Source organism: Amphiura filiformis, chromosome 3 (genome assembly GCF_039555335.1).
Source record: "Amphiura filiformis chromosome 3, Afil_fr2py, whole genome shotgun sequence".
NCBI classification, from domain to species: Eukaryota; Metazoa; Echinodermata; class Ophiuroidea; order Amphilepidida; family Amphiuridae; genus Amphiura; species Amphiura filiformis.
In genome coordinates, this window is record NC_092630.1 from 10,878,817 (window position 1) to 10,895,767 (window position 16,951).

At 34.6% G+C, this 16,951-nt stretch overlaps 1 protein-coding gene across 3 annotated transcripts in view; it reads left to right on the forward strand.

Annotated features, from left to right (window-relative positions):
• LOC140148022 (synaptotagmin-1-like) overlaps positions 1 to 16,951 on the forward strand; it is an 85,891-nt gene that overhangs the window by 22,519 nt on the left and 46,421 nt on the right. For all 3 annotated transcript variants that reach the window (XM_072169850.1, XM_072169852.1, XM_072169851.1), the window contains exons 2-3: positions 7,243 to 7,497; positions 9,012 to 9,193. In XM_072169850.1, the coding sequence (XP_072025951.1) occupies positions 9,017 to 9,193 (177 nt within the window). In that variant the 5' untranslated portion in view covers positions 7,243 to 7,497; positions 9,012 to 9,016. The remainder of the gene's footprint in view (positions 1 to 7,242; positions 7,498 to 9,011; positions 9,194 to 16,951) is intronic.

Below are 16,951 nucleotides of genomic sequence, written 5' to 3' on the forward strand. Positions count from 1 at the left end.
TAAGGTGACCTACAAGAGGAATGTTATGATTTCTATAAAGCAGATCTCAAGGCTTGATTGATATAAGGGGTGTCATTTCCGACCCATGTGCATGATTTTTCTTGGGAGGAGGATAATGCCCAAAACGTTTGTAAGACTTATGAAAATATATGAAAAATATAAATGTGATAATTGGCTTCCTTGATTGAGCTGTGTATTAAAGACAACAGAAGACATTTTACACAAATCTGTATAGAGAAATTTGCTACATGTATTTGAACAGGGCTTCAACTTTGTCAATACTGCTGTTTTTTCCTTCCTTTTTTGCCAAATCTTTCATTTCAAAAATACCTAAGGCCATTTATAAACAATTTTAATATTTTTACACCTACGCTGGGATCACTGAATGGGCCTTTAATTCTTGACTTTGAATTTGAATGGCAGTGTTTATAGCAATACTGTTACAGGTCGCTTCACACATATACTAAAATGTATGAACTTATTGACACAAGTTGAATCTTGTATTATTTGTTTTATAAAAATCAGGTAATGTACTACATATATTATAGGCATGCATTGCTACTTACAGTTATTTTTTCAACAGTAAATAATGTCATCCCAAATTAACAAGTAACATTGAATTCAAAATTGGAAAAACAAAATGATGAAGAATGGTAAGCAAAGAAATTAATGGGTCATTCTGGCTGGGAAAAGAAAGAACAGTTTGATTGCATGACTTGCTGAACCTGTCTAGGAAAAAAAAGTGAAATTGAAAATTAGCTTTTGAAATTGTGCACATTTAGCCGAATTATATCAACTTTTTGTGGTATCTTTAAGTTTTTGTGCTGACTTCATTGAATTATTCACTTGTTATCTTAAAATCAGTTATTGAGATTTATTTACAAACAAACAGTATAAGTTTGAGAATGTTTTCAGTCCAATTGCTTTAACTTTAATGGAGGGAAGTAAGGTTGGCTAATATTTCTAGCATTTAGAAACCTGTTTCCATTTGAGAATTGCTGTCTCACCAAGCAAGGCTACCACTTGATTGTATAACCTGAAATTTTGTGTGTTTATTTTTGATTTGCATTGTAGCGATTGTTTATTGTTTATTTTGAGTTATATTGTTTATGGGTGAATAAATCAGTGTGCTACCCACAATATATTTGGGTGTATTTAATTTTATGGATAGTCATAGGGAATGAATATTTGTGAAACTTATTTACATTTGAAAATTAATTGTAAAGGATGTGCAGCACGTCTTGACATTTTATACTCTGGTATTAATACACAAACAGACCGACTGTCCCACATCTGTAGGAATAGCACCGACTGGTGCCGAACACCGCCGATGAGTCGCTGATTTGACTGGATAACCGCAGGTTTCTCAAGCACGTCATTTGTCTCTCTCCGTGGTCTATCACAATGCTGGCATGTTAGGCAAGAAGTGATTGTGTGTATACCAAGTTATTGGAAATTTATAGTGAACCATATGGAACAGAATTGTGTTATTTTTGTCTAATTGTTCAATTGGAGATGACTTGACCCAGTTGTTAATAGTGTGGTTTGCACTACATCAAATGTGCTGCAGATTTAGTAATGTTTTATTGATTGGGACATTATTTTTGGTATGTTAATCAGTAGAACAAAATGCTGATGAATTTAATATTTTGTAATAGAATATGGCCACATTTAAACACCAGACAATTAAATCAAGTTTGCTGTTCCATTTCAAATCCATACACCCCCTATGGAAGACATGACCTTAATCTTCCACACAGGGAGTGTGAATATCAAATGGGGTTACCCTGAATGGATGACTCCATCTGAAATCTACAGCCCCTGTTAGAGAGATTAAGGTGATGTCTTTCACAGGGGGAATATGGATTTCAACTGGAATAGCCCACTTTGAAGGTAGGATTTTCCTTAATGGTATGTCTGAATTCAATAATGCTCATATTCAATTATGTCAAGTTTCAAAGAAAAGAGCAGTTATCTGTTTGTGTTGGCCTCAGTGGTTAAATGTAGAGGTAGCCAATTAAGAATGTTTTTTTTTTCTCATTCTTTTTTTCCTTTGCAGGATTTCTAGGTCATGCAGAGATATCAGGCTCCTTGTTTTTAAAGCGATGTGGTATTTTCTGTGTTCTGTTTTCTACCCTACATTGAGGCCTACCATTGATTTGTTTTCAAAATTTTAGTTGTATTGCTCCAGCAGTATTGATATGAGAAGATAAAAACTTGAAAATAACCATGCATCATATGATAGTAGTCATAGTACACACTTGCTGTTGTGGTTACCACAATTTACCACATTTTTGTTCACACCATCTAAGGGACGCACCATTAGATTCTCAGGGGGGGCATGGGAGTTTGGGTCAGGCAGAATTTTTTTTTTTTGCCGCCCGGTAACAAGGAATTTTTTTTTTTTGCCTCCAAGAGCACCAAATTTTTTTACTTGCCAGTAACCGGTAACGAAGTTATTTTTTTCAATTTTAATGTACAATTTTATACAAAGTTGGGTGGGAGAAATTTTTTTTTTTACTCATCAGTGAGGCAAAGTTTGTTTTTTTTTCTCACTAGTGGGCAAAGTTTTTTTTTTTTCTCACTAGTGGGCAAAGTTTTTTTTTTTCAAAAAACTCCCATGCCCCCCCTGGAAATCTAATTTTGCGCCCTAAATGAAACATCTTGGGTGTCAAATTTTACTGGGGTGATAATATGAGCTTTCTTCTGACAGTAAAATCTAAATTTGGATGCTGAAAAATGGGGGGCAAGGCTATCAATTGGGTCACACCTCCAAAGAATTATTCATACAGATAAAGAGTAAAGATGTTGGTTTTATTTTTAAGAGATACACAAAAAACACTAACAGTGGTAGAGAGGGTTTTCTCTCTTTCTTTTTTTTCTTCCAAGATTTATAGCTTAAGTACAAAGTCATGTCACCTACCTTCTTTAAAGCATTATATACAGTAAACATGTTGCATTTTATTTTGAGGAAATCAACAAACAAACAGCAGCAAAAGTAAAACCTTTCATTTTGAATGGTTGGTTTGCGGCCAACACATCACAGTACAACACAATTTTATTCAGCCTTAAATAATAATAAATAACTTTCACTTGTCATTACAGATATACCAGTATGTTATCACATGTTTATGTCCCTGGGTTATGTCTTCCATTTTCAAATTTTTATTAAAAATCATTATTTTTTAAATTTATATGCTAATTTAATTGCCCCATAAAAAACCCCTTCATGTTAACCCATTTTGTCTCCATCCCTGCAAATAAAAAATGTAATATAATTTGAGTATTGAAATTTGACACAGTTATGATGATGTCATTATTGCGTGAGGCCTGGAGGGATATGAAGGTGTGTCGCCACTTTATTTGACAGCAGCTGTCAGATTTTTTATTTTCATTTTTTACTTTCATGTCATATGGTATATTAATAGCAAATAACAGAAATCAATATCAGTTACTGATTTTATGTACTTCCGACGTGCACATTTTGTCGTACACATGTCACTCACTAAAGAGGTCGGCTGAAAATGAGATATCTGGAATTCTTGATGTAAATTGTGCCAATTTAATTGCAATTTGTCTTCAGTTTTAAGATCAAAATTATAAAAAAACATCTGTGTTGTTTGCAGCTTTTGATTAAAATGACAGCATGGCACTGTGTGAAGATCATACTATACAGGTAATATTGCTAGTTAAACACCTGAGCAGAATACCTGCATTTCTTATTCAGGTCAGAGTGGGATGATAAGTGGTTGGAACACTTTGCAATATAGTGACATCTCTGTTCATGTGATATGGTCAGGTAATAAGTAGTTTGTCATATTTGAGATATTTGGCTGAAGGAGGTTTTCAACATCTTTTGTATTTCAATCTAGTCTGTGTTGAAAGTGTTTATATCCAGGGTGTTTATATCTCAGGAACTGCAAGTTCAATTTAGGTAAGATTTTCAATAAAATGTATCCTGGTTAGTGGGATGGTACATTACAATATGATAGAATCATTGGGGTAGCCTCGGAGGGAGGGGGTCAGGTGATTTATTTTGGGAACCTCCCACGCCAAGGTTTGCCAGGTGGTGTACTAAAACACTATACCTTTTCCCTGGCTTGAACCACAGATCCTTCTTAAACAACATGTACATTCAAATATACTTGCACAAAAATCTTGGTGTATATTTAGGGGTACCGTATATAAACTTGAAAATGCCCTAATTTTTGCTAGAAAAAGAAAAATAACTTTTAAAAGTTACGGTAGAAAAAAGCCTGTTTATTCATTGAAAAACAAGTTACAGAAATATAAACATCTTGAAAATTAGGGTATGAAAAAAGAACTACAATAAAAATACATACCCCTGTATTATTCATTTTTTAATCATCAGTGATGGTGCTTCACACAATAACGGGATCTGCATGGAGTGGGTGACTTCAGATTTGTCACAGGCAGGCAAGCAGCAGTTAATGCAAATGATTAATTACAGCAGGCACAACATTAATTCTGCTTATTGCACAGGTCATAGTGGGTAATTGCTATATTTCTCAAATGTCATGTTCACGTAGATATGCTATTTGTTGAGCACTCATCGGATCCAATAATTTGTCAGTGTTAATTGATCTATATTTGCTTTATTTGAAGATTATAATCGCTTTGGAGCATTGACGTTTCGATAGGGTGGCACATAGACCTGGTTTAATTTTGAGGTTGCTCCTTTACCTGAGTAATGATGATGCAGATGACATTGACGCTGATGCTGAAAATGGTGATGATGATGCTGATATACAATAATGATAATAATAATACTAGTAACAAAGCCTCTAAGTAATGTTCATCATCATCATCATCATAAACGCTTCTCGTCAGCAGTTTGACATAGTGCCATCAATAAAGTTTCTCCAAGTTAAGGTCTCTCTCTCGAAAGTTCAGTTGCTTTCTTTATGGTTAAGTCTTCTTTGATTTCCAGCTCTTTTTGAATTGCTGATATATTCAGCATACTGTTCACTTTATGAAAATAAAAATTAATTTGACTGATAACTGAAGCGTTACTTGAATAAATGTGTTTTTATTTTAATTTTTTTTCAAAATTTGAATTTGTTAGTTGCACCTGTGTGTAAACTAAAACACCACATTTATCAAAAAAGATACCATATTAGTCAAGTACAATTTTCAATGTTGTTTAAACATTCATGTTTAGGCGACAAAAAAACCCCAGCCCTGTTTTATGGCACTGTCCGACCCAGATTTTTGCATTTTGGAAGGTTTTTGTTTTGCTACAATCATGTAAAATCAGACGTTTTTTGGCCAAACTTGATTGATTTTGACTAAAAAATTTAGGGAAAAAATGATAATATTTTCAAAGTATCTTTGCTAAAAAATTATCAAAATTTTACCAGGTGATATTTTTGGGTCATTTTAGCCTCCAGAAAATAAAAAGTGAAATAAAAAAAAAAATTACTGACCCTGACTTGAAAAGTCCATCCGCAGGTTTTTTTGTTTTATTTTGCCTTATTTAGGAAGTATACTCCTTGTACAGTTGATTTGGCAGTATCAAACCATGTATACACCCACATATAGTATACGTTTCATTCATGTTTATCAGGAAGTCTCCTACGAATTGCGTATAAGATTCTTTCATTCTGAACCTCAAACACACATAATTTGCATATGATGATGCGTAGAACATAATATGTTCTACGCATCATCAGATGCAAATTAAAAGTCACATATAACATGCATGTTTATTCGAAGTCTACAAGTTCCATAATATTGATCAAATAGGAGGTGATGCCTGAGATCTAAGGTCGTTTTGATTAACTATTCTCTCACTTGCGACAAATCCCTAAGTAAACATTCATATTGTTGGCTTGGTTTGAGTCGAAAGACTCGGCTCTATTTTTTTCCTCATAATACTAACAGACATGAGTAGAATTACATCAAATTTCATGTTAAACATTTCACAGAGATGCCACTGGTTTTTGTAAAAATAATTTACCAAGTAAAAGTATCGCTTTTGCTTCAGAACTCTTCATATATATAGGTGTCTACATGTAGCTCAATCCAGTATTGTCTAATTGTGGTTTTAAAGGTTCATTTCTTGATCCAAAGCCTCATCCCTCCACTTTTCGTAACAAAATTTTTTTATATCACAGGAAACCTCTGGCTACATAATGTTCGAGCGCAAAAAATTTCTTGCAGAGATTTTTTTTTTCTTTATGTCGGGCATATCTAGGCATTAACAGCTAAAATCTAGGAGATAACGCTGATGAAACTTCGGCCAGGCACAAGTGACCTGGTGAACGAAGGGGGTCGCCGTAGATAGCTGGTCGGGGTATTTTACGGGACAGTCAAGTGTAGCCGACAATCGGGCGTTACCCTGATCGGAACCGTCTGAAATTTATTGGTATCATCAAATTTGTAGGTTCTGTTAAGGGGTGGGGTATGAACCTTTGGACAGTACATGTATTTATTGTGGGACATTAGAGCACATCAGACATATCAATTGCATTCTGAATCTGAAGAATGTCCTTCTGATATCAAATAATTTTGATTTTTGAAATTCAAAATGTAATACACATTTTGTGGCAAATGATTAAAAATTGATATTTTTGATATTTAACAGTACTCGAAGTAAACTATATAAATCTGATGATTTATACTTAAAGTGTATGTGGGTGGGATGAAAAGCCGACGATCAATTGAAAATTTTGACCTTTCATAATGAAGATATGGATTTTTTTCCCAAAACACCAAAAAAAATGTGAACAATTTTAAATTTTAATAATTTGTCATAAAATTTGTATTATATCATGAATTTCAAAAATGAATATTCAGTATTCAGAATGCAATTCGATTCAGAAATCGAATTCAGAATGCAATTCGACACGTCTGAGGTGCTCTCATGTCCCACAAAAATACTGTTGAAACGCTCAAAAGCGCTTTGATATTACAAATGTACGGCAAAAAAAAAAGAATTGTTTGGTTAAAGGTTACCCTTCCAAGACAAAAATTTGGAGGGTCGGTAGCTCGATGCTTTTTTTCGGGTCGGACTCTGAGGGCAACCAAACATTTTTTTTCCTGGCCTAATATACATAATAATCATGCATAAACTTGCAATCGCAAAATTGGAATCAACTGAAACTTTGTGAATCAACTTTTTATGTAGATATCTACTAAAACATACCACAAAAGAGAGATACATGAATCTCAAATTGAAAAAATAAACTAACAAGTTGTGATTTGGTTTGTTCCTTTCAGGAGCTAGTGGTGTGAGAGATGCCTGCCATCATGGGTGATACAGCATACTTCTTACGAAGGCTGATGGGAGAAGAAGAAGTGCCACCACAACAAGAAGCAGCTCCAGATGCGGGTGGGGGTGGGGCAGCAGCCACATCAACAGGAACAGAAGTACCAGCAGGTGGAGGAGATGAAGAAGGAAAGGGGGTAATTTTGCTCAGGATGCATTAAATAATGTGGGAAACAAATTGCAAGAACAATTGGATAAAATTCCATGTAAGTACATATACTGTACAGCTATTTTTAATTCTCGGACAAAAGTGTACATGCTGAGGGTTGTGTCAAATGCGTGCGTGTATTTCGCAGAAGTTCTGGCTTTAGCGACCGGCTGCTTGCGTAACATGGTTGAGTTTATTTTGTCGAGTTGTATGTGCGTAGTTTACAATGTCATGTGTGTGTGGAATTCACATGGACGTCTGTCCATGAAATAAATATACCAACAGTAGTATTTAGTTTATAACAGGAATAAGAACTATCACTAAGATCCACAACATGCTCATCTATCAGGGGCACAGTTCTTTTACCCCAATACAGTTGCACATTCATTGAATGACCTTTGAAAATTTAAGTCCAAAAACTCATACATTTTGTACTCTGCAGCTTGAGATCAAATTTTGCACTATGATTGTTTAATTGAGGTTATTGAACTAAGCCATTAGGATGACAATTAAAATTATGGTCCAATTGGAATAGCCCATTTAGCATTGGGCTATTCTATTTAAAATCCACACTACCCCCGTGGAAGAGTTTGGAATTATCTTCCAGAGGGGGAGTATGAAGTTCAAATGGAATGAACACATTTGGCAACTCCATTTGAATTTCATACACCTCTGATAAAGATTCAACCTGAATCTTCCAATGAGGAGGATGAAATTCAAATGGAGCTGCTAATGTGTTCGATTCATTTGAAATCCATACTTCTCCTGTAGAAGATAGTTCCAAAATGTTGCACATAGATAGTGTGGATTTTAAATGGAATAGCCCAGTTTTAGCTTTTGGAGGACAGATACGTTGATGAGGATACGGTTTCAAGATAAATCATCCGCAATAAATGTGGAAATAAACCAACCCAAAAAATTGAGATGTTTTATAGTGCGCTACACCAAACCTACGGTACACTTTATAGACTAGAGCCAAAAGCACAAATCACATTATGATGACGAATGAGGGCAAGATGAAGGTAAAGGAAGATTCAGCATTCTCATTCTATATGTCACAAGATGGGGATGACACACACAGTGTATTAATTCTTGTGCACATTGATGGTATAGTAATTATGAGTGGGATGAGCAGAATACTATACTATTACCTTACTGACGCGAGTATAGTCCCACCTTCGAGTATAGTCCCACCCCCAAATTTTCGAAAAAGTTCCTAGACCTAAATGACAGGATTTTCGAAAAAGGACCTAGACCTAAATGATAGGATCATTCATGGTTGACCTGTGTTTTTAATATGAAAATTGATACTTTGTTTTCATGTCATACTTTATTAATGATATCAAAATGCATTGAAAAACGGGTCGGGACTATACTCCAGTACGGTACTATTGAGCAATCGCTCCCGCTTTTTTGGTCGTACTCTTGAGTACGGAAACCTGGATTTCAGAGTTGGCATGTCTGCATTAGGACTACCTGTTTTGGGCCATTTCAGATGTTGTGTTATGTCATAATGAAATTGCCAAATATTCTACTGTATATTGTGTCCATTCTATTCTCTTTCTTCATTAGTACCCATGTGGGCTATCATCACAATCGCCATCGTTGCTGGCCTCATATTACTGTGCTGCTGTTTCTGCATCTGCAAGAAATGTTGTTGCAAAAAACGAAAGAAGAAAGAAGGCAAGAAAGGATTAAAGGGAGCAGTGGACCTAAAGAGCGTTCAAATGTTAGGCAATGCGTATAAAGAAAAGGTGGGTGATCCTTGTGTTATCCTTTCCTTGATAAGATGTTTATGCTTGATGATCCCCAGTGACTCACTGACTCGCTTGAAAGTCTCTTTTAGAAGCAATGCAGGTTGTCGTCGAGTAGAGCGGCTGAGAGGCAGTTTGCAAGATGGTGGTACAGCATAAACGCCCCTTGACACATATCAGTGATATGTTTTATCTGTATTATATTTTGTAGGGATTATTAAAAAGGTCATGTTTTTTGTGCGGTTTTGCCTAATATAATTACAGCTAACATTTCACTGCTCTCATTTCCATGGCTTAACAACACAATTTTGTGAATTCCAAGAATCTGTTGTAAAAAAAAATCTCCCTATGTAAACAGAATTTTCAAATCATTTTGAATAGCAAATTCTGTGCAATCTTAAGCTAGGGTTTTAATCAGAAAGCAGCAAGAATTGATAAGAAATTATTATGATAATTTGACATTTATGCTGTCCATGCACCTGGTAATGAACTCGGAAGCTTTAAGTAGATTAAATATGAGTGACATCTTGTTTACATTTGCTTCTTCATATTTGAAAATATATATCGTCAGTAGCTTTTAAAATCATGATAAAGAAAGCTCCAGCTAACCAAATATTTTGTTGCCATTTTCTGTGGCAATAAATGCATGGAAAAGGAAATACAGATCTAGAGCAAAGCGTGTCTAGCTACGTGTATATCCTGTGGCACAGCGAGTGATCCGTGAACACACACATGCATGTATTTCAAGGAGGATATGTTTGCGCGTATGCTACAAGATACTGGCATTGCCAATGGGAATGAAAAAAAATGTTCTGGTCAATGAAAAGAGCTTGGAGGGAGTAATGATAACTAACAAAGACCAGACACTGAGCGATTGTGATTGTGGCATTCTTGCGATTCCTGTACATATCCCCTGCTTAATGAATAATCAGAGGAGGAAAACACAACCATTTTTTCAGGAATGCCTTTTGAGGAGAGAGAGAGAGAGAGCAATCGCTCTCTATTGCTCTCCTTAAATCTGATATGGGAGAGTGATTTTTAGCTATCCTTAGTTGACCATTCTCTCCTTACATTCTATTGTAAATGCTCTTAACAGCTCTCCTTGAAGGCTCCAGAAGAGCTACTTAATGCTCTCCCGCAAATTCCAAAAGACAGTCTCTGTTTTTTTATGTTTTTTTATTTTATGCTTAAAATTATGAGTACAGGTTAATGTTTGTTCAAATGAGGTGCTTTCACACAGTTTTCTCATTTAATTCATTTGATTTTAGCGTAAACAAAAATTGCATTATAAGTTTATCATAAATCTGCTTATTTGAAAGGTCTGAATGGGAAATGAGAGTAGTGGAATAACTTGAGGAGTTAAGGAGTTAGTGCATAATTTGATCAATTAAAAGAAAGTTAGAAAAAAAAACTTGAAACTTTTAAATGTATATCAGGAATTGAATTAATACATATGAGGTGTTGTTTTGTGACAAAAGCATATAAGCGTGAGATATGTGACAATGTATGCCTGCATTGATCATTCACAGGAGTGCTATTCCAGTTGAAATCCATACACCCTCTACAGAAGAAATGGCCTTAATCTTCCACACAGGGTGCATGAATTTCAAATGGGGGTTACATGAATGGGTGATTCCATTTGAAATCTACACCCCCTCTGTGGGAGATAAAGGTCATGTCTTCCATAGGGGGTGTATGGATTTCTGACGGAATAGCCCAGTCAGTTTCATCAAGTAGTCCGTGCACCTGTTTACGAATTTGCGGAATTGTTTAATTCCACATATTTTTTTTTTGTTTCATCAATTTGTAAAAGATAACAATACTAGTAGCAACACCATGTTTAGTTAAGAGGAATGTGTATCATCAAAACTTTTTTATAAAACAAATATTAATGCCCACCTTAGATGGTAGGATCACATGGTCTTGCGGAATAACATTGTCCTAGTCCGCATTTATAATAACATTTTGCATGTTCTAAAATCTCACCTATACACCAGCACCAGCACATGTAAGTACACACTCTCTGCATTTTAAACTCCACACCTTCTATGCTATGTAATTGTTATGTTATTCTATTCTTATTTTTGTGTGTTTTAATCATGAATAATGAATTATTAAGGCCGTATTAAACATATTTGTTTTTATCACAAAAAATTCTTTTAGGGTAGTATGTTTGTTTTAGCATTTTGTATCGCATTGAAGAAATGAAATATTGTTTAGACAAACAAACTAATAAGAACCACATTTTTTACCATATGGCTGCATTATGGGTGAAATATTGTGTTGACTGAAAGTTATTGTTATACAGTCAATCATGCATCAGAATATCTTGAGTGATACAATGTTAGCACTTTTATTTAAATTTCTAGTGTCAGTTTTGAACAGGGTTGATGTAGAATTATGAAAGGGCTTTTATAATAATCTTGACTATATTGTGTCAGTCATGCACCACAATAACCCATGACACTGATATGAAATTGTGTGTTGATGGACGTGGTTGCACATTTCAATAATGAAATTTCAATTTTAGATCACGTACCTTATTTGCATACTTGGACAGGTTGCAAGAATCACTGCATTCATATTGTCCAATCATCTTTACGCACTGTGTAATTCTTAGTTTAATCACCATTCTATATCAAATAATTTGTTACACTTTTTGATCAATATGTCTGGTCAAGTGTTGCCTAGTTGACATGGAAAGAAGGAAAAGAAATCTGATTAAAGATTAACCCCTCAAATTTTGTTTTAAAAAATTCATAATTGTACTTTTCTATGAACATATTATTTGGAATCAGCATAAAAAATGCATCAGAATGAGTACAAACAAGCCTAGTATCGGTTCAGTGCATCTTAGAAAGCTCTTGATATTTTGAGAAAATACCGCCAAAACTTATGTTGAAGCCTTAGTATGATTAGCACGCAGAGTATTATAGATTTTGAGGCCATTGAATCTTTAATAGCGATGCTTGCCAAGAACATGACATATTTTGTTACCAATACACAACCAAAATATTTACTTTATTGAATATGACAGTTGAAAAAATCTGCATGAATGGACGGATTTTGTGAAACAAAATATTTATGCACGGCATAGGGCCTTGTTCTACATGTAAAGTTTCAGGCGGCAAAGTGTCCTGATATGCAGAGCTAACCACGAATGACCGTCCATCCTATCGTGGACTTGAGGACAGGCCAGAGATGTGGTCAGGCATTAATAATGACCAGTATTTCAAATAAATGCTATTTTACTGGATTTTTATAGTTGGTGTTTTGATTTTTAATAGTTTCCAGATATTATAAATTTTGTAATACTATTATTTTATTCCAACATTTATGATAATGTAAATTGGTAAATGAAAGTTGTTTATTGTGAAATATGGTTACATTTTCCACAAGCTAATCTCTGTTTAGTCATCCTTGACAAACTTGCATTAAAAAATGAACCACCATACCCCAAAAGTTTCAGTTGTTAGATAAAGCTAATGAACACAGATTACTGAACAGATTGAAGTGAACTAAACTCAACCCAGAAAGTATCGAAACGATCATAGATGGTCAGATATATCGGGAACTGAAATATATAGCAAAAACTTATAAAGCGCAGCTTTCTTCTGCGCATTTGATACCTCTTTTGTTGCTCTCGATATCATTTGGTGAGAGTTATGGGCGCTTGTGCAACTTTCAAAATCCGACTTGAAGCCACTCAAGCGCCCTTAACTCAACAAATGATATCGTAGAGCAACAAAAGAGGTATCAAAAATGCTGCAGGAGAAAGCTGCGCTTTATATACATTAAATAAGTTTTTTGCTATATATTTCAGTTCCCGATATATACCCGAAAATATATAGACACAGTCCAGTAGTGGACTATTCCAGTTGAAATACATATGCCCCCTGTGCAAGACATGTTACACATAGAATTTCAAATGGGGTTACCTGAATGGGTGACTCCATTTTGAAATCTACACCCCCTGTGTGAGAGTTTAAGGTCATGTCCTCCATAGGGGGTGTAAGGATTTCAACTGGAGTAGCCCAGAAGATGGGGATGAGTGGTTGTGATTATCAGTTCCAGGTCACTGAATATAGAGTGTGAGTTGGTATAAAAATGCATTAGATTTTGGCATTTTGTTGCACAAATTAATAGTAATAATTGCATTTTCTACAGGCCAATGAACTGTAATGTTTTTAATATATATTGTGATTGATGTATAGTGTATAGTGTATACCATGTTGGCGTACTTGTTCAAGGTTCTGAACTCTTTCTTTAAAAGAGGATCAGTTTAAAAACAAACATAAATGGTCATTTACATGGCGAAGTCAGATACAAAAGCCGATTGTGAAACTTTTTGTGTTAAGGCCACCAAAATCTACCCTATTAAAAAATGCAAGCTTTTAATTGACACTACAAAATCCAATGTATATTTGTGAAATTATGGTAAAAACAGTTCTTGATATTCGACAAGTTATATTTGCAGCCATACAGTCCAACCTCTCTTATCTGGACCTCATTTATATGGATCTCTCTGTTAAATTCGGCTGTGAAATCTTTACAGTAAAACATATTTTAATGATTTGACACCTTAATTCCATGCTCTAAATGCTTAGAATGACATCTACATATATGATGCATAAACCACTCAAATGCTTTTAATGTTATTATTCATTGTTGAAACAATCTTTTGTTGTCCCAATTTCAGTCTTAGGAGAGCCAATGCAGAATTACATGTAATTCACTTATCTGGATTTTAATCCAGACAATCATGGCCGGATAAAAGAGGTTGGACTGTATCTCAAATAAATAAAGATATATTTGGTTTTGCATCTGAACTGGATATGTATAAGGCCATAAGAAGGGTACCTGTATGTAGATATACTGGTATAACAAATCATCTTTGCTACCATGGCGTTAGCACCATCATCATCTTGATAAGCTCCTCATTGCATCATTATCATCATATAATAACCTACAACACTCCTCATTCATATAGTTTTTCTCGCTCTCTTTATTTCATGCTGGGCATATATGTTTCATGTGAGTTGCTACCAACATTTCTTAGCCAAAAAGAAAAGAAGCAAGAAGCTTTTTTTTTGTTAATTTTTTTTTAGTTGTTTCTGGACTTGTTGTTATGTTATATTTACTTTTCTCTCTCTCTCTTTTTCTAGTGCTGAGTAATGCCTGCGTTATAGAGTATGAATGTGGCTATTCACTTCTTGAGGCTGGTCTAGAAATATGGAATTTGTAGATAAGGTGTCAAAGAAAAATACATCCTGTTCTGTGGCTGGACGGCCATACCAAGTAGGGTCGGTCAATCACGATTTTGACTGAAATTTCCAAACACTTAAAAAAATCTGAACAGTTTTTGCAAACATTTTGACAATTTCAGAATTTTTTCAAAAAATTCTGTCAAATTCAATCCATTTCGATCAAAAATGTCTGTTTTTACTTGCATACAGCCAAAAATTTATTTCAAATATGTAAATTATAATGTCACTAGGGTGGCATGTTTGAAAACAGAAGATAAAAATATATCAGCAAAAGTATTTGAACTATTGGCTAAGAAAAGACCAATTTAGGAAGGTACTACCAAGCCTAAACCATTATTTCTATAAAGACAGCCTCGATAAGTGACTAGCCTTTAGAACAGGCAATTTCAGTTGAAATCTATGCACCCCTACAGAAGACATGGCCTTAATCTCCCACACAGGGAGTGTAAATGGGGTTACCTGAACTCCATTTCATATTCGCACTCCCTGTGTGAGAGATTAAGGTCATGTCTTCAGTAGGGGGTGTATGGATTTCAACTGGAATAGCCCGATGATGCCCGACAATTTGCCATAAATGACAGAATGTTGACTTGACTTGATTTGAACGGAGGAATACTGCGTTGTTTGGCAACTTCTCTTGCATCTTGGTATAGATTTTTATTATAAATATGAATTTAGTATGATCATTTTTTGTGTGAAAAGCATGAAAAAGGTTGCATTTAGCCAGCATGAGGAGTAACCTAGTTAAAATTCTAATATTTTTCTTAATTGTCCCTCGTATGTGTAATATAAATGTTGTTTACCAGTGTGGTGAGCGGAAATGGTTAAGTGCGGAAAATTGGATAGTAATATTGCCCCTAAGGCAGGGCACAAGTCTCGCATTAAAATGCTTGGTTTTTTAATTCAATCTTTAAACTGAGAGGTCACTGTGAACTAGGAACAATTAATATTTTATACTCTCCTAAAACATTCGGTCCCGCATTATGTTTCTGTTATAAAATAGCCATCAAATATGCATAGTATTGACTAACTGGTGGATGCAGGAACTATGCTGTAAACGTCGGTGGTTTAGATCAATCGAAAAATATTGATTAGGTATTCATGAGATCTATATGTATATTGGTAGACATACATAGTAGCGGGATGGATCTTGGCACATACAACAAAGAGAAATAGCGTTGAACTAACGATGTAGTATAAACGTAATGGAAATGAATCGATTACATAATGCATGATAATATCTAATGATGAATGGTATTCATTGTTTGTTATTGTTTGGAGGGAATTTGAAACTTAAAAATAGGTTGGAATACATGTAAGCCTGACAATAACGAAATATCATGGACTTAAAAGATATAATATAACAGAGGCAAATGAATCAATTTCATATAGTGCATTTTAATAAATCTAGATGGATTTTTTAAATTTGCTATGCTATAATGGTTTTGGATGAAATTTGAAATGGAAGAACATTTTTCATTTAATGAGATGCTAGGGGAAAACAAGGAAAAACAACAAACAAAAAACACTCCAACATGTTTTGGCATTGATGTGCATTCTCTCCTAAATTTTGTTTCTGAATTATGCCTCCATCATGTCCAAATTTAATTTATACTTCTTATATCGACTGCTCAGTGCCAGAGGTGGGTTAAGTACAATAGCTGCCCTGTGAACATTTGGCACTTTGTCACATAGTGTATTGTACTCATCTACCCATGGCATTTACACATGGCAGCTATTGCACTTATCCACTTCCGGCACTGAGCAGTCGATATGTGTTGATAATAGCAAGTACATTTAAACCAAGATGCATCATCAAATGAAGACGACATGTATGCAACCTTTATCATGTCTATGTGCCTCTTCCACCTCTCTCTCTTTATAAAAAATAATGTAATGAACACTGTTGTCACCAGTGCACATGTATTTTTTTAAATCAATAAGTATGCAGCTTGCTTTTTTTGTATCCATCTCGGAAATCAATCATGGTTGCCCTAGTCTAATTTGAGAGACATATTCATGATCATGCAGCATTAACATGTAATATCAATTAAAAATAAAAAACCTGCATAGCTAATTAATGATTCAATGCATGTGCATCCCATTTTGATTCATGATACATTGTAATATGCAATTCGCCTAACATAGTGCTATGAGAGAAAATACCCTGTAATTAGTAATAATTTTGATAAAAACAAGGGTATAATTTTATGTGTGTGAACAACCTTAAGTCAGCTGCTTAATAATTTTTCCACGGGTAGGCTGAATCTTTTTTTTTTTTTCACTTGTTATGTTGTGTTTAGATATTGTGTAACTTAGTAATATTTATTAAGTCACTAATATAGAATAGAAAATGCAAAACTGGTTACTTATTTTACGAAAAGGTACATTTTTTAATTGATTCTCGCCTGGAGTACTGTTCTGGAATTAATGTCACTTCGAGGCATGATTGTTATTGAAATCCTCAATTTTTTTCTACAATTAATGTGAC